This window comes from Protopterus annectens, chromosome 8.part0 (assembly GCF_019279795.1).
Source record: "Protopterus annectens isolate FY-2018-M chromosome 8.part0, PAN1.0, whole genome shotgun sequence".
NCBI classification, from domain to species: domain Eukaryota; kingdom Metazoa; phylum Chordata; order Ceratodontiformes; family Protopteridae; genus Protopterus; species Protopterus annectens.
In genome coordinates this window covers 270091420-270110142 of record NC_056741.1, presented here as the reverse complement: position 1 = coordinate 270110142, position 18723 = coordinate 270091420, and the positions used below count along the sequence as shown (strand labels likewise).

Here is an 18723-nt window from a genome sequence, read left to right as displayed (position 1 = left end):
GGGGATTCAATAATGGCTCCCAGTTTGCAGTCATCTGCAAACTTTATTAGCCAGAGTCCCTTAGTGTTGGCCTGTACTTCAGAGAAGTAGATGCCAAACAAGAGCGGTCCCAGGACTGAACCCTGAGGTACTCCACTTGTCACTTGTCTGGAGCTGGATTTGGAGTCGGCTACTTTTAAAGTGTGGGTTCTATCAGTAAGCCAGTTAGCAACCCATTGGGTGACGTAGGGATTAATGCCCAGCTTAGTAAGTTTATCTATGATTCCAAAGTGGGGGATGGTGTCAAAGGCTTTGGAAAGGTCTAGATAGGCTGTGTGGACCACCTTACCCTTGTCCATGGCTCTGGAGATTGATTCGAAGAAGTCATTCAGGTTCAGGAGACAAGATCAGCCCTTCACAAACACAAACTGGGTAGGGTCCAGTGTTTGAAGGTTGCCAATGTCATTGTTTATAAGTTCCATGATAATACGCTCCATGGCCTTGCAGATAAGGCTCGTCAGACTGATGGGGCGCTAGTTTCTGGGATCCAAGGTGGATCCCCCCCTTGTGGAGTGGAATAACTGTAGCTCTGCGCCACTCAGTGGGCATGAAACCTGAGTTGAGGCTATGATTAAACATGACACTTAGGTGAGGTGCCAGTTCATATTGTAGTTCATGTAGTACACAGCCCGGGATGTCATCTGGTCCCATGGATGCTGTATTCTTAGCTTTGGAGAGTGTGTTTTTACCTGTGTGGCCGTTATTACCGGAATTTGGCAATTTTCCGGTATTGAGATGGGCCATTTAGGGGGTGAGAGGGGGGTGAAGTTGGCACTGAATTGATCTGCCAGGATATTGGCAATATCCTTGGGATCAGTATATTTAATGCCATTCTGTTTTAGCTCAGAGCAGATCTGAGCATTGCCATTTAGATTCTTGACATAGTTATAGAATGCCTTGTGGTTGTCTTTGGAATTTTTGGCAATTTTATTTTCGTAACTAGCTTTGGAGGATTTTATGAGGGATCTCAGTTTCTTACTGAGGCTGGTAAGGGAGTGTTTTGCATCCTGGGATTTTCCTCTTTTCTGCAACAGTTTCTTCCTTTTGTTGTAAAGTTTGTTTATGGCAGGGGACCACCAGATTGGCTTCCTTTTTTTGGATGAGAGCATCTTGGTTCTATTTGGGATGCATGATTCATGCATGAGTGGATGTGCTCGTACAGTGCCTTAGTGTAGGATTCAGCAGATGAACTTTCAGTTCCTGTCTGCATGGATGTGATGATGTGGTAATTTTATAGGTTCATAGGTGTTTACTAGGCTAATGACCACAAGGGCCTTTTTAAACCTAGCCATGCATCCCAAATCTCTGACAAGTTTTGATACCCTTGATAAGTGTAAGCATGGGCTTGGGATATGAACCATTTACAGGTTACCCGTGTCCACTAGAGACTTAGGTGCCAAACTGGGGATGGATTTACAGTTTTCCAGACAGTTTTCTAGGTTGTACTTGAATTGGGTTAGGGAGGAACTTTGCTTCACATGGATGGGGAGCCTGTTCCATAGGCGGGGTAGTCTCTGGTATACGTACCTATCTCTCTAGCAGGTCCTATTTATATCACAGGCAAGGTTTAAGTCATTAGAATGGGTAATTCTGGTGCTGTTTGTTTTGTGGATATGCAGGAGGTCCATCACAGTGAGGTCTGACAATGCCCTGTATGCCAGGCATAGATCTCCACTCAGAAACCTGTAGGAGACAGAATACAGGGATAGGGCCTTGAGGTTGGCTGCATAGGACATATTACTTATGCACTGTATTCTTTTAGTGAAGAACCTCTGTGGATGTTCCAGTTGTTGGATATGCCTGGTTAGGTACATACCAAAGGGGGCATTGTATTCAATGACAGGTCTGAGTACAATGCCCCCTTTGGTATGTACCTAACAAGCATATCCAACAATTGGAATGTGACTAAAGGAATATAGGACATAATTTGCAGTGGTATTTGACTTCCCAAAGAGTATGATAATCCATTTTTTGCATTTAGTTTTAAGCCATGGTTCTGGCACCAATAATTTATCTGATATAATCCCTCCTGACTGATATCTACATTGATGGGGAATTCACTTATTGTCCCCAGCTTGCAGTCATCTGCAAACTTTGTCATCTAGGGGCCTTCCACATTAGCTTTGACTTCAAAGAAGTATATTCCGAACAGGAGTGGTCTAAGCACTGAGCTCTGTGGCACACCACAAGTAAATGGCCTCTGGATGGATCTGGATTCGCTTACTTTAACCACATGTGTCTTGCCTGTGAGCCAATAGGCTGTCCATCTGGTGACATGGGGATTTATGCCCAGTTTAGTGAGTTTATTTATAATACCTGAGAGAAAAATTGTGTCGAACGCCCTGGCCAAGACAGGGTAGGTGGTATGTACTGTTTTACCCGTATCCATTGCCTTAGTATCTTTTTCAAAGAAATCCACCAGATTTGGTAGGCATGACCTGCCCTTGACAAAGCCACATTTGGTCAGATGCAGTGTTTGTAGGTTTCCTATGTCATTATTTATCAAGATCATGATTATTATTTCCAAGGTCTTATATATAAGACTAGTGAAACTTATGGGTCTGTAGTTTTTAGAGTCGGTAAATGGTCATCCTTTATGCAGGGGATGACCATTGCTGTCCTCCACTCTACTGGGACAAAGCCTGTCCAGAGGCTGTGGTTAAACAGACATTCTAATGGACCTAGTAAGTTATAATTTAAGCCATTTAAGAGGTGACCTGGTATAACATCAGGCCCCGCTGAAGCAGTGTTTTTAGTTTTAGAGAGCGCAGTGGCAACCTGTTCTTTGGTGATAATTGGTGATAGAGTGGTGGAGAGTATTTCTTGGGGGAGAACTGGGGGTGATGGGGAGATCAAGTTTGAGCTGAATTTGTCAGCCAGCTGATTTGCTATATTTTTTGGCTGAGTATAGGTGACACCATCTTCAACTAATTCTACACATTGTTGGGTGTTACCCTTAAGACTGAGAACATAACTGAAAAATGCCTTATGATTATCCTTAGCTATGGAGGCTATTTTACATCAAAGTCTGCTTTCAGGGACTTGACTCCCTGATTTGCTTTTTTACACTAATGAGGGGCATTTTGCTCTGTTGTGTACATTATGTCTTACTTCTCAACAAGATTTTCTTTCTTTTGTTGTACAACCTATTAATACATGGGGTTCACTGGGGTGGCTTGTATTTGTGGTTTGACAGCTTTATTTTGATCTGATACTGCTATTTCTATGTAGTTGTTTCTATGATCATACAGGGCTTTTGTGTATGCCTCTGCATAGGTTTCTGTGTTTTCTGGATTTGGGGAACCTTGGAAACTAGCTGTGCTGTATGTTTATTTAGACATGGTGTAGCTCAATTTTTACCTCCACCTTTTGCTCTTTCATGTTCAAAGGGTGGTGGGAACATATTAAAAACATTATAGCCATGCACTGCAAAAGTGCTTTACATGGCTTTGAATTGTGTTTGAGCAACTGTACAGATATCAGCATTCTCCAGGGTAAGGACAGAGTTCCAGGAAGTGCATTTTTTGTTGAGATTTCTAGCATTGAGCAGTAATACCTTTAGCCACTCTTGAGTAGCTATTGTTATGTTGGAAGGTTTGTCTGTTTGGCAATCCTTAAAAATGTACTATAGGGTTGGATATGTTTTGGCCAATATCTGAAAGCCTATAGGTGGCAGATGAAGACAATGCCTGGCAAAGTTGTGTGGCCTGGCAAACATGTCCTTCTAAGCTGAGAAGTACTAGACTCTTGGAATGACACTTGTAGCTAGGCCAATTGTTAAAGTTCATCATTTTTGCTGGTATTGTGGAATCATCCTTGGAGATGGTTGAATGTTGCTCAAGCCAGGGCTTATACCTGTATGTGACACATGTTCTGAGAACTCAATCTTGTATCTTTTCATATAGTACAAAGAAGTACATCTCAGCTCATTCACTCCCACATGGACTATGAATTAATCATATTGGTACTTAGGGGTAAGTGGCCTGAGTGCTAGCATGATCTGGTAAATCCTGGCCCTTGATAGGCAACTAACTGTAACCTTTCCCTTATCCAGCCTGTTTAGAATTACATCAGTGTGTCGCACAATGGAATCTCTTATGACCAGAATACTGGTTTGTGGAGTGTTTCACATTATAGGCTTGCTAGCTGAGACACAATGAGATGTGGCTTTATGTGTTGTGATGGAAATTGTTTTGTTTGTGTGCATGCAGAGTTTCTGAGGACTGCACCTGAGAGGCCTTTGAGGTTTAGGTAAGTTACATGTGAGCATCTCTGCATATGTGGGTCTATGTGTGTGGTGCTTTTTGGATGCTGTGAGTGATGTGTATGAGTCACTGACAACCTGTTTGTTGCTTTCTGTGTCTGTATGTGAGAGTCTAGCCTCCAGTGTCAATGGGTAACTACATTTCTCACATACTGCATTTGCCTGTTCAAGAATTAAGTGGTTGTCAGTGTACATAAGGCAGCGAAACTGCCCAGTGCCCAAACCAGATGGTCTCTGAGCAGCAATAGTCCAGGGTGCTATAATAAGCTAAGGTGATCCTAAACACCCCTAACTAAATGTGTAAATGCTGCTCACCATGCAAACTAGTTGCTCCATAAGAAATGTGGGACTGAAGTAATGTTGCAAGGTATTTTTACAGGGAAATTTCACCTTCTGGTAATTGCATGTATACAAGACACCCTCAACCACTCTTGCATAAAGAGCAGGTTCTCACAAATGTGAGGCTTATATACAATAAGAAAAAAGTAAGTTTTACACTAACTATGCCCTGAGGCAAATTAGGTGAGCACACAATGAACTTTCCACCAGCAATCCCCAACCAGTATTTTATCCTTAAGACCAAACCTACTGCAAATGTAGTGCAAGTGACACGACAGCATCTACAGTGTATGGTTTGTGCAAACTAAAACTTGTCAGACAAGTCATGCAGTACATTGCCACACTATTACACTTATGTAGCATTCCCAGCAGGTTCTATGAGCACTGCAGTAAACTGCATTGAAGGGGTGCAGAAATTAAGCTCTGTAATGTGTCTACAGATCAAAATGTGAGATTATCTGCATCTTTTCTTTACAAAAGAGATTTGCATCCCACATGAGTTCCAACATGAATTAGCATCACCACTGGATACTCTTTTCAATCACAGTCTAAGCACCAGCTTCATACTAGCTGAATGGAAAACAGCCACCATTATTCCTTTGCACAAAGGTGCTGTTTCCACTGACCCCAGGAACTATAGCTCTATTAACCTGACTAGCCTTATCTTCAAGGCCATGGACTGAATCATCATAGACCTTATCAACAAAGATATAGGAAAGCTCCAAACACTTAACCCTACTCAGTTTGGATTTGTCAAGGGGAGATCATGCCTGTTAAACCTGGTGGACTTATTTGAGACGGTCACTAAGGCCCTGGACAAGGGAAATCTGTGCATACAGCCTACCTGGACTTAGTCAAGGTACTTGATACTATCCCCCCCTCTGGCTTCATTGACAAACTCACCCAACTAGGCATCAACCTTTATATTGTTAGATAGGTCACTAACTGGCTTACTGATAGAACTCATATAGTCAAAATAGGGGAATTCACCTCCAGCAGCAGACCTATAACCAGTGGTGTTCTACAGGGATCAGTCCTGGGACCTCAACTGTTTGGGATCTATTTCTCCAAAGTACAATCAAAAAGTAAAGATATGTGGCTGGCAAAATTTGCTGATGACGGCGAACTGGGAGTGGTCATAGGATCTGCAAATGATGTCAACATTATCCAAGAAGGTCTTACACAAACAAATGATTGGTGCTAGTGTCATGGTCTTAAACTCAAATGAAAACAATGTATTAACATTTCTTTTGGTAAGAGCAGTGTTCCTGCTAACTATCGCATCAATAGCAACAACTTAAGTACACACTCAGTGGTGAGAGACCTGGGCACACAGGTTGACAGCACCCTTACCTTTGACCACCATGTCTCCACAGTGGTAAGAAGCGTATTCTGTATTGCTCATCTCACAAGTAAAATCAAAAGAAGTTATTACCTGCCTGTGCTCTTCCCTCATCAGGCCAATAATTGAGTACAATGCCCCTTTCCAAGTACCTCCAGCAATTTTAGAGACCACAAAGGTTCCTAGCAAGGACAACTCTAGATCTTCAACATCTGTCCTATGGGGATCATCTGAAATCACTGCACTTTATTCTGCTTCATACAGACTACTCAGAGGTGATCTCTGTCTAGCTTTCAAGGCAAGCTCTGACCCAGTGTTATTGGAAATGCTGCATATCTGTAAGTCTAATGGTACATGGGTTACTCACTCCAAAGACCTTAACCTGGTATGTGCAATTAATAAAACCTGCAAGAGGGACAGATTTGTCTCCCAGAGGTTACCACACCTTTAGAACAGACTTCCACTTTGTGTGAAACAAAGCACCTCACTGGCCCTCTTCAAAAACAATCTGGATAATCGGATGGGTGACAGTAAATTCACCCTGGGAGCTCCATTTGTGTCCCTCTTGGACAAAGGAAATAGGTGCTGATCATGGAAATAAGGATAAGAATTTGGTTAGGCTTGCAAGGGCCCTAGGGCATTTATCCTAGTAACATCCTATGATCCTATAATCCTATGATTACACTGAATTGCAGGCCACCAATGCATATTCTTAGTATTTGAGTGTCACCTTTGGCACATTAAAAGTAAACACAGCTCTACATTTATATCTCAGTGATGAAAAGTATTTAAGGCCACCTCTCAGAACCTAACAGATATAAAAAAAGCAAGTACTCAACATGTTTGAAAATCTAATTCCTTGAACAATGGTCCATTCAAGGAATGATCATTATATTGTCTGTTTCTTTGCGAATGGGGTAAAGTCCCCCACACCACTCATATGGAGGTTAGAGCTCCACACCTGTAACCAGTTATAATCATTTGCAGGTGTGCTTCCCCTTTGCCAGTATTGGCCAGCAAATGACAACAATTTGTTTTTCCATGCTGTCTCTGCTGGTAATGGGTCCCTGACTTCCTCTTATAAAGTTACAAAAGTTGCTGGAATAACAGGATTTGTGTTCACCTGCATTTTTCTGAAGGATATGAAGTCTGAAACTCAATGCATGTCATTATTTAGTGACCTCAAACCTCAGTGATTTCTCAGAAAAGCAGATATTATGAGGAACAGATCAAGCATTTGAGGCAAAAATCTGGACCTTCTCTGACAATCTGGATAGTTGGGAGGCATGGACTCCTGAGTTACACTGTTTTTCTGACAGAGCTTGTGCTTTGTTACTTTAAAAAATGACAAAACACTGCTTTTTCCCCCTGTAACTAGTAGTACATGGATCAGATAAAGCTCTATGGGGTATAAAGAATTATGATTGTTTCTTTTCTCATAACCTTTAATTATGTATTCTTGACATGGATACCTAGATTCACCTGGAAAGCGAAAACATAATTTTTAAGTTTATAGGAGCAGTATTTAAAAATGTTCCCTATTTTTGGGTCTTAGTGTCCCCATTATTTTTGGCTTTGTCCAGATTTCTTGTGCTAAGAGGTTGAAAGGTATGCAGTGAGCTTGTGTACTGCTTCTGCTGTATGGCAGCAGTGCTACTATAGGCATGTGGATTTTCCACATGTAGTGCCTGGACCTAAACTGTCAACATACGGAGAGAGGCCTCCTTATGCCAGAACACTCATGTTAATGGGCTACAGCATTACACTCACAGAATGTACTGGAATGCTATACCAATGTATAATTTCTATCTGATATTACATCTCCAGGTTCTCTGGTTCGATTCTCGGCTGGGGTGCCTTCTGTGCAGAGTTTGCATGTTCTCCCTGCGTTCGCGTGGGTTTCCTCCGGGTACTCCGGTTTCCTCCCACATTCTAAAAACATGTTTCTGGAGCATTTCTCCCCGGGCCTACGCTGAAAACAGGATCTGTGGAACCTAGTCGGACTTTCCCGGTCAACAAATATTAAATAAAATAAAAATAAAATAAAAATATCCACTGTGAACATTGACTCTAGATGATTGTCACTGATGAACTAATACTCTGACTCCATGCACAAAATGGTTAAACGGGTTGTGGATGGATGGATGGATGGATGGATGGATGGATGGATGGATGGATGGATGGATGGATGGATTCATTGATATAGATGGATAATGTCCTGCTTATGACTCAGTTAACACAGGTTTGACAAACTGCTTAGATACCTATTTAAGGAGGTGGCAGAAGGGATAGAAGTTTTGCAGTTTCACTTAATTACCTCTCTGTCCATGTTAAAGGGTTGGAAAAGTACAACTGGATGTGCCTTTTCTGTGAGTTTGGTGAACCTTGGGTTTCTCTAATGGCACTGAGCTAGATGTACAGGAACATTTAGAAATTGTGTCACTTTAAGGGACTGGAATGAAAATGCTTGTAGACCACATCTCCTGGAGTGCAACAGCATGTGTTAAATATCCACCAGCATGTAGAAGGGACAAGGCTGTCAGCATACAAATCATAACCCTGCTCTGAGTAGCCATGGTGACTCTTTGGTCTAATCAAAGCTTCTGGATGTACCTCAGATAAAAAATGTATACCTTTTTAAATCTAAAAATCTAAAAGTGTTATGATGAAAATCACAATTTTGATCTATATGGCATGACAAATCATAGAGTTTTTTTTGGAATGAGAAATGGAATAATAGCTTAGTGTAGCATGCTACCCAGACCATAACACATCTTAGAATTCATCCCAAGATATCAAACACTGATTTATCTGGCCTGGATACCTAAGAAGTTGTGCATTATAATCTGTTTAAGCCTTTCTCTACCCCAACTCCATTTGGAGTCTTTCAGGCATACAGTTTTTGCTTACTGATTAACAAGCATTATCAAACTCATACCTCATTTTTTCCAAAGATCCATTTGATATTTGTATTTTATTTCTTACATAAGACACAGTCACTGTAAAAATAAAAGAGTTTAATTGTGCCATGACAAAGGTGGCATCATGCTGAAAAAACATCACTGACATTATGATCCAAGTGCAAAAATATGACACTCTGCTTCATGTTAATGTTTTCCAAGCTGCTTTGATTTTGCTTATCCCGAAAGTGACATTTAAAATAAGGGTCTTTATCAGACTCTTCATGACTATCTAATTAATGTGTCTGGTGAAAGGGTCATGTTTTACCCCTTAATAATCTGACTTTGCACTGACATCAGTCTGGGCGCATGACCTTAAGGAAAGTTTGCCTATGTCCTGGTATACAAAGCTATTTGCCAACAAGCTGAAAAAAATCCTATCAAATTATAATGTTTTTTTCATCTTCACAGCGTAGCTACAAAATCATATCAGAACCGTACTCCATGCAGTCATAGAAAAGTTCCAGAAATCTCAGTAACCATTTCAAATGTCAGTGCCCATTAGGGAAAGACCTCAAGTATGGAGACTGAATAGCCGAAAGATAGGATTTACATATACCAAGTCCAAAGTGTCATTTCTCAGAATATTGCCTTTGAGGGGGTGTGGGGGTTGCAGGAGGGGCTTGCCCCATACAAAAAGAAGTTTTAAGGAGAAAAGTGATTTCCACGCTATGCTCTTCTCCAGGATTTCATTCTTTTTTTTTCAGATTTTTGGCATTCAGCATTATGACTGTCAGCATTTCAACAAAGAACCGAAATCTCAGTGTACAATGCAGAGATGCAGTGCTTCTGTATACAATTCAGAGCTGCAGAGCTTCAGTGTGCAATTCATAGATGCAGTGCTTCTGAATGTAATGTAGAGATGCAGTGCTTCAGTGTGCAATGAATAAAGGCAGTGCTTCTGTCTGTAATGTAGAGATGCAGTGCTTCAGTGTGCAATCCATAGATGCAGTGCTTCTGTGTGTAATGCATATATGCAATGTTTCTGTGCACAATGCAGCGATACAGTGCACTTGTGTGCAATGCAAACACATAGTGTTTCAGTGCACAAAACAGAGATGCAGTGCTACCTGCTCTGCTCAGGGGCCTTTCAGGAATTTCTGGCTCTATGAAAGACTAAGGTTAAACAGCTTGTAATCATCTGCTGGTTGCTGGCATTGTTTAAATATCTATTTTTTTTTTTATTTTGTTTTGTTTTGATTTCCATTTACTATTTCAGACTATAATCACAAAACAGTTTGTGGTGATTTACAGGTTGCTTGTATTGCATCCTTAGTTTATTTATTAAATCTGAAAATGGACATACATCCAGTTAGACTAGCCTGGTCAACAAATGTAAAATAAAAATAAAAATAAAAAAACTAATATTGATTGACTGATTGATTCATATATGTCCATTGTTGACTTTTGTAATATACATACCCTTTGATGATGTAAGTAGCGCATGTCCATAAATTATGTTGACAGAGGGCCATTCTGTTGGATATTAATTAATTGAAAATGAAATAATATCCTGTTGTTAGTATGATATATCCAATCAGAAAGTTTTATTTATTTAGAAACATCCGGGGGCTGCCACTTCACTGGATCCATTGAAATGGTCTTTAGTAATATTGAAACAATTAACATAGAAACACACATGGCAATCGTTATTTTTTTTTTTTTTTGCAACAGCAAACATCAGGAGCTAAGCATTGCTGCACTGGAATTAAATGTAGTACAGGGAACACTCTTAATTATGACAAAACAACACAGGCAAACATGTATTAAATAACAACCAAGGCCAGTGAAAGAAACCCAAACTTTATTATAAAGTGTGCAAAAACCAATACAGGCTCCAGCACCTTGGCCAAAAAGGCCTTTCAAGAGTAAAAAAGCATAACACCAGCAAACAATTAAATACATCACTGCATTACAAAAATCCACCAATAAAAATAATTCAGTTAAACAATAAAATAAAAAAAATCAAGTAAAATAAAGCGATTCAATTTAAGAACCCTATACTTTATAAAAAAACACTTTCCAATTGTATTCTAAATTTAGGCCATTAGTGGTCAGAGTACCATATTTCAAAATAAATAAACTCTCTTTAAAAAGTAACTTCTGTTTTAAATCACTGTCCAAAAACATTTTACCTTTTCTAATATGATACCCCAAAGGAGTTTTTCATTCCCATTATGGCACAAAGAAAAGTGCATGGCAACTGAATTTTTCACCCCTTTGGTTTCTGATATCCCTCAGATGTTCTAAGAGCCTGGTTCTAAATGCTCTTTATGTTTCTTCTATATAGAAAAGATTACATGGGCATTTCAGGGCATATACTATCCCTTCTGTACAAGTATACAACTCCTTAGGTGTATAAATCACATCATTAAAACTGTCAAAAAAGTGGACTACATGTCCAATGTAGTCATTTAAGACATTTAATTGTTTGCTGGTGTTATGCTTTTTGACTCTTGAAGGGCCTTTTTGGCTGAGGCACTGGATCTTGTATTGGTTTTTGCACATTTTATATTAAAGTTTGGGTTTCTTTCACTGGCCTTGGTCATTATTTAGCACTCTAATTATGCTCCAAAAACATGGAAAAGACAAGACCTTTCTGATATTAGAGGGGTCCTTAGTAGGCTTTTCTTAAGCACCCCTAAGTGCAGTTAAAATTGGGTCTCACACTACAGATGAACAAAGGACAGCAAAGAACAGCAGCAGAAGGTAAGACAGCTTTTAAAATCTGATAGAACTTCAATATACCATGCTTTTAAACAAAAAAAAAAAAAAAGCTTTTAAAGCTGTTAGTTCTACATGGGACACTTGTTTCTGCTTGATGTCTTTCTGACCGCATTTAGTCTTACACTTACACTTTCAAACACTTTGAAAGCCAGAAAAACATTTTGCACGCCAACTATTTTTTTGTAATTGGTAGTACATGGAGTAGATAAAACTCCATGTAATATAAAAAATTATGAATGAGTCACTGATCATAATGCTCTCAAATTGAATGCCAAGATTTTCTTCTTAAGCTACACCATCAAACTGAATTTACTCTCATCTGTATCTCAATCACAAGATAAGCTGTCTATGATCAAGGAACTGATTTTAATTCTCTACATTAGTAAAACAATTGACACAGTAGCATAACAAACAATCCAATATTTTTAACACACCAACAGTGATTACTTAATGAGAAATTAAAATGGTTGTGACACATTTACCTATGTCGTCATAATGTGCAATTGGTGGTGCAGCGGTTTGGGTTGTCGCCTCACAGCAAGAGGTTCTCCCGTTCGATTCTCGGCTGGAGCACCTTCTATGTGGAGTCTGCATGTCCTCCCCCCAGCCGAGTGATGTATAAAGACATGCAGATAGGTGCAAGCGTGAATGGGTGTGCCTTCTTTGAAGGTTGGGCATCGGGCTGGCAACTCGGCACCATAAAAAATCCACTGCCAATCATTAGCGGACCAGAGTTCCGCTGTGGCGACCCCTAACCAGGAAAAGCCAAAAGACATTACTAGTCACAATGTGCAGTCAAAGCCACAGCTGCACTTCCTAAGCTGCTCATGTCAGTCTATGTGTAACATAGACATCAACTTCAAGACAATGCCCAAAGCTGTGTGAACTATGTTGTGAGGCAATGTAGTCAACAAAGCTTCCACAAGAATGCTTTGTGCTTAAAAGCAATTTTTTTGTGTGCAGCATATAAGATAACTGAGATTCTTGTAGATATTTAAAAAAACACAAGCAAGTTAAAGTTGCCTGGCAGTATGTAAAATGTGATATAATGATTTACGAAACTTCTACTGATATTTCATACATATCATATATTGCCACTAAGACACTCACATTTAATAAATTTTTGTAAAAATAAATAGTTAAATAAATCCATTGCATTATATAAAAGACCAAATGGTGTGCAAAAATGCCATTGGCACTTTTGTGTGTCATGTATACCAAACTTTGAATAGATTCACTGCTGTTTATAAAACAATTTATTAGAATATTGCAAAATGGATGTCATTTATTATTTCTAAAACCAGTCAAGTGGTAAATATTGTATGTCATCTTGAAACATACCACATCATGTTGTTGTGTCTTTTGGCTTTTTCCGGTTAGGGGTCGCCACAGCAGAACTCCGGTCCACTAATGATTGTCAGTAGATTTTTACGTGCCGAGTTGCCGGCCCTGATGCACAACCCTCAACAAAGATACGCCCATTCACGCATGTCTCCACACAGAAGATGCTCTAGCTGAAAATTGAACAGGACAACGTCTTACTGGGAGGTGACAACCCTACCGCAGCACCACCACCGCAGCGAAACATACCACATCATGATAAATAAATATGCACTGCATATATAGTTTCTGTGAATCTTTAAGTTTACGTTTTAACAGAATGAAATAACAATGTACTTAGTTCACTATGAAAGAAAAACAATACACATTTTGATATAATTATTAATACTCATAAAGATAATTTTGTGGAGAGCAGACTTGGCTTTTATGCTTTTACTTGCATCTGTTGCTTAGGAGATATTGATGTTTAAATGTGTATGATTATTATGTTTTAATTTTGTATGAAATGGAGCTGGATGCCTTATAGATAGTCTGAAGATAAAGTTTGAGAGATAAGCTTGCTACCGTATTATAACAACACAATAACTATTAACAAAGGTAATTTCACATAAAAACAACAGAAATGTTCTGACTTCTAATTAAGTAGATACAGCAATTACAATTATTTATGTACATGTACCTGAAATATATGTTTTTGTCTGATTTACAGCACACAGAACTGTTCTAGCAGCAGGAAGTGACTACTTCAGGGCAATGTTCACCATTGGAATGAAAGAGGCAGGTGAAAGCAATATACAGATACAGGCTGTCAATTCTAAGAATGTTTCTGACCTGCTATCTTTCATGTACACAGGAAGTCTGTGTATCAGTTGGGAACATATTTTTGATCTCACCAGCACCTCCATGCAGCTCCAGGTAGTGAGGGCCATTCCTCTTTGCTTTGACTTCTTCAGGAAAGAGATTAATGCAGAAGAATGCCTGGATATTAAAGCCTTTGCCGAAGCCTTCAACTTCAATGACCTCAAAGAACATGCAGAAGACTTCATCTTATCAAACTTTGAAGAGGTAGCTTCAGTACCTAAATTTGAAGACCTTTCACTACATCAACTATTATACTATCTGTCCCATAATGCTCTCTGCATTGCTAATGAGCTGGAAGCCTTTCGAATTGCAGTTAACTGGATCAATGCTAATAAATCTGAGAGAATGTGCTATGCTGCTGAAATCATGCAAGTCATACGCTTTCCACTTATGACTTTTTCACAGATTAAAGAAGTCAGGGCCACCAACACTAAGCTCGTGGAAGAAGGTTGGGAAGACATCTACGAAGCTGCTCTTAACCAGTTTGGGTGGACCCAAGATGCAATTCAGCAGTACTGTAGAGTGCGACAACCCCGTCAGGTGATGGTTCTTGTAGGAGGATATGAACTTTCAGAAAACCTTGACAAGCATGTTGCTAGCAAAAATCTTTGGTTTGCAAACAGCTTTAAGAGTGGTATTGGCTTAATAAGAGATATTGAATGGCAGCACTTAAGCAACTTACCTGATCTGCCCAGGTTTTCACACAGCCTTGTAGTACTGAACAACATTTTGTATATTTTTGCTGGAAGCCACTATCATGGAAAACAGGATGTTTTAAAATCAGCTGTAAGGTAAGTAAAGTTTGGAAAAATAAGGGACACAATAATGTGAAAGTAGAAAAGTCTATTGTTGCTGGATCATTCACACCAGAGAGAGTGACTAGATTTGACCATATCAGTGGTGTATAACATTCAAAATGAAAAAAAAAAAACAAATGCATTCATATGCACATATCTAGCTATATGCATATATATATATATATATATATATATATATATATATATATATATATATATATATATATATATATATAACATCTATCATATATAGATATATATGTAGATAAGTATATAGATAGCTATAGATATAACTATTGACAGAATTTGTGAGTGTGTGTGTGTGTGTGTGTGTGTATGTGTGTTTATGTCCTATTGTATTGCACTATATAACAATCGAGGCTAAAATGTGTCTTGAGTGGCTGTGACTATTTATATGGCTTATGATTGATGCTTGTCACATGATCTGTTAAACAAGCAATAATGTCTGATGTTATCAGGGAATTAACACCCACTAAGGATATACGGTGTTATTTCCATGATAATGTCCACCATGGGGGGCATTATTGCACTTAGAAAATGGGATTTCTATTAAATTGTATTGTATTTGTTTTTTTTTTTCTTATTACTATATACTTTGTGATATAAAATAGTTCCTCCACCTCGTGTTTCAAATTTGGTGTAATATATGTATATGTTGCTGGAGAAAGTATTTTTCAACCAAAAATATAAGTTTTATACTATTCCATTTCCAGCGGAAACACACACAGAGACACACACTCACACAAATTATGCATTAGAAACTCAAACACACGCACACACACACACACACACACACACACACACACACACACACACACACACACACACACACACACACACATGCACATATAAGGACATATGCCCAGCATTTATTTTATATTATTTTATATTTGTTGACTAAATATACCTCCAATATCTCACTGTAATCAAATGAGTGAAATCAAATCATACAGTGAAAGGCACTGCAACCCTCCCATGCCCCTTAACTGTCCCTGATTTTGCCAGACATCCCTGATTTTGCCACACAAGTTTGCTCTGTCACACATAGAATGTTTGATTTGCTGGTGAATCATTCAGGATTATAGTCAGTCAATAATGCCAGGCATTAGAGTTTCATACTTTTTACGGTTTAGACAATGTGTGTTGACTTGGTGGCAGAAGATGAGTTGATTGTGACAAGAGGTTTAGGTCACAATGCTACAGTTAAAGGAATGTAATATGTCACTATTCCTATTAGTTCAGAACAGCAATTTAAAAAACACGCTGCATATGAGGTTTTATGAACAGACAAAACATTTTAATTTATCCTTTGTTGACCAGCTTAGCCTCATTAGGCTAGTGGCCACTTTTCTGGAGATAAATACAAAACGGCAAACTGGAAGTCTGTGAAAACTTTTATTTTGCTTAAGCACTTTTCGTATGTACTATGTACAAACTTCGTCAGAGAATACATTGATACAAAAACACACCCTTATATAACTTTATGCAAGTCAGCTGGTATTACGCTGATTGTTATATTTAAAATACTTAGAAGATTTAAAAGACCAGCATCATAACAATTAATTTACATATTTTAAAATACTATATATCATATGAGAATTTTTTTAAATTATTAATTAAATGATTGCATTCATTCCATTAAAAATGGATCAAGAGAAATAATAAAATGTTTAACCATGCTAAAAATAAAAAATAAAGAATAATAAACAATGTCATGGTAACAGATTATTTTAAATATATATTAATATATACAACCCACATCTCCACTAATCGGGGCTGCCATAAAACTTATAGTCTTTATGGTCTTATGGCTAAAATTATATTAAATAAAATTATATTACATAAACCATGCTCTTTTCAATGGGTGCTGTAGATTCTACACCCATCTAAGCCACCATCATCTTAAGCAGATGGGACCTCAGTGTAATATTCCATCTGAAAGGCAAAACGCTTGGGGATACAGCACCCCTCCTTATGCTGCAGTGTCAGTAATCCATTTACCTAGGGTGGGAATAGAACCTGCAGCTTTCTGCCCCAAATGCAAGTGTACTACCTGTTGTATCACGAGTTTACTGTTCTGATGGTAAAGTACAAGTACTACTTTCATGGACCTTTCCAGATACAACTTAAGCCACATAATGTGGTATAATGACAACATATGTATCAATGTCCTATATAACAAGAGCAGCATGCATAAAAGGTAAGATAAGAGAGGTCAGGAAGGTCAGTGGTGATCAGCTATTTATGCCAAATGTGTAATAGTACACAACTGGTCAAATCATGGATTCCTCAGAAATCACTACTACTAGGGTTATTGCCTTTGAGTTGAGGAACAGCAAACTGAGTTTGAGTTATAATGTCTGGAATGCAGACAGTAGAACCCTTTTTAGGGAGGGTGCAAGGAATTGGCCTGCCACAGCAAAATAAAGTTCATTGTATATTGCATCATTACCTTAGAAGCATTTTTTTTCTTCAAGGTAGAGGCCTGTGCATTAGTGCTGGTTGACACCACATGTACACTGCAATCTCATGGATTAAGTAGTAAACAGGCTAAAAATGATATCAAATAATATATTGGCCAGGACCATTGTGTTTGCAACAGTTTCATGTAAGAAAATCCTTGTTGGATGTTATGCTACAACTCAACTCTCAATTGGTTTGTACTCTTAAAAAATGAGATAACAGTAGTTCTTAACATGTTAAGCAAGTGAGAATAATGTTTGGGGATCAGTGATTAATTCTAGTCTGTATCCAGATGCACAGCATGAAGAAAAATATAAAAACTTAAAAGGTTTTGTGCCGTACTTCCACCTCTCTTTCTCTCTCTGCCCCTCTCACCTTATATGGTGTTTTAACCTTTTCATGGGAAAGTTACTCTGCTGCATTGGCACCCCCTAACTACAAGTCTGTACAGCAAGCCAGTAACCATCTGTCCTATAATTAACTTAGTACAAAATGTGCCTCATGACATTTTTTCCCATTTCTTTCCACATTATGATCTCAGCTGAAGGATGGTTTATACCAAATCCTCGGCACACTAATGTTCAAGAGCAGCTTAATGAGAACTTCTAGACAGCAGTGTGAATTTTGATGGGAGAACATAGGGTTTCAGAGAGCTGTCAGTTTACTGACCCTGTTCATTTCCATGTTATAAGCTGTCGGTACTATAGTTCTCTAACTCTGAAACAAATCAGGTACCTGTATGACAAGCATTCAGCAATGGCGGTTCTCTCTCTCTCTTACCAAGAAGAAGAATTTCATGTAGGTGTTCACAGATTTTCTCACTTCAGCCATCTGATGCAGCCCAGCTACCAATCAATGTAGTAGTGTAGCAATTAAACCCACCACTGTAATTATCCATAATTAATTTTCAGACTAGAAAGTATATAAATGAAATTTCATATCTTCTTAAACCTTTTTTTAAGTACTACCTGGTTAATTATACTTACCTTCATCATGAGATGATGGGTTCATAGGTAAGTACTAGGCCCAGCACTACTGGGCCATTTTAAGCCTATAGCTGATTTCCCTTTCAAAGGGGCGAATCAAACACTGCAGGATGTGTCCGTGAGTTAAACACTTTAACCATTATACCAAAGTCATGGGTATATGCATGCCTGCAGATTAAAATGGAAATTGGTCCTTTTATAAAGCCTGCATGAATATTTGGCTGCTTAGTGAAATATTTGGAGGTAATTGTGAGAACTATCTATGATGGTTAAAGGTTGCATGCCAAAAATATAAAACACAAATGAAATAATCTAAGATAAAATATATCATAAAGTACCATATGCAAATTTCCATGGTCCCTCATCAAACATGCATTCTCTTTGGTTCCAATAAACAAATCCTTCAAAGTTTTTGTTTACACAATTCAGAAGCATTAGAAACACATATAATGCATTATCCACTGGTGAGAGCAAACCTGGGAAAAGAAAGCAATGTCTGGTATTTTTCCAGGCTTTGTACTGGAACACTACCCCACTGGCATTTCTGCACAGAAATGGGTGTGGCAAATGTGATTGGCATGCA

At 38.6% G+C, this 18723-nt stretch overlaps 1 protein-coding gene across 3 annotated transcripts in view; it reads left to right on the top strand.

Moving 5' to 3' along the window:
- LOC122808746 (kelch-like protein 33) overlaps positions 1–18723 on the top strand; it is a 146952-nt gene that overhangs the window by 29316 nt on the left and 98913 nt on the right. For all 3 annotated transcript variants that reach the window (XM_044079762.1, XM_044079759.1, XM_044079761.1), the window contains exon 3: positions 13722–14664. In XM_044079762.1, the coding sequence (XP_043935697.1) occupies positions 13722–14664 (943 nt within the window). The remainder of the gene's footprint in view (positions 1–13721; positions 14665–18723) is intronic.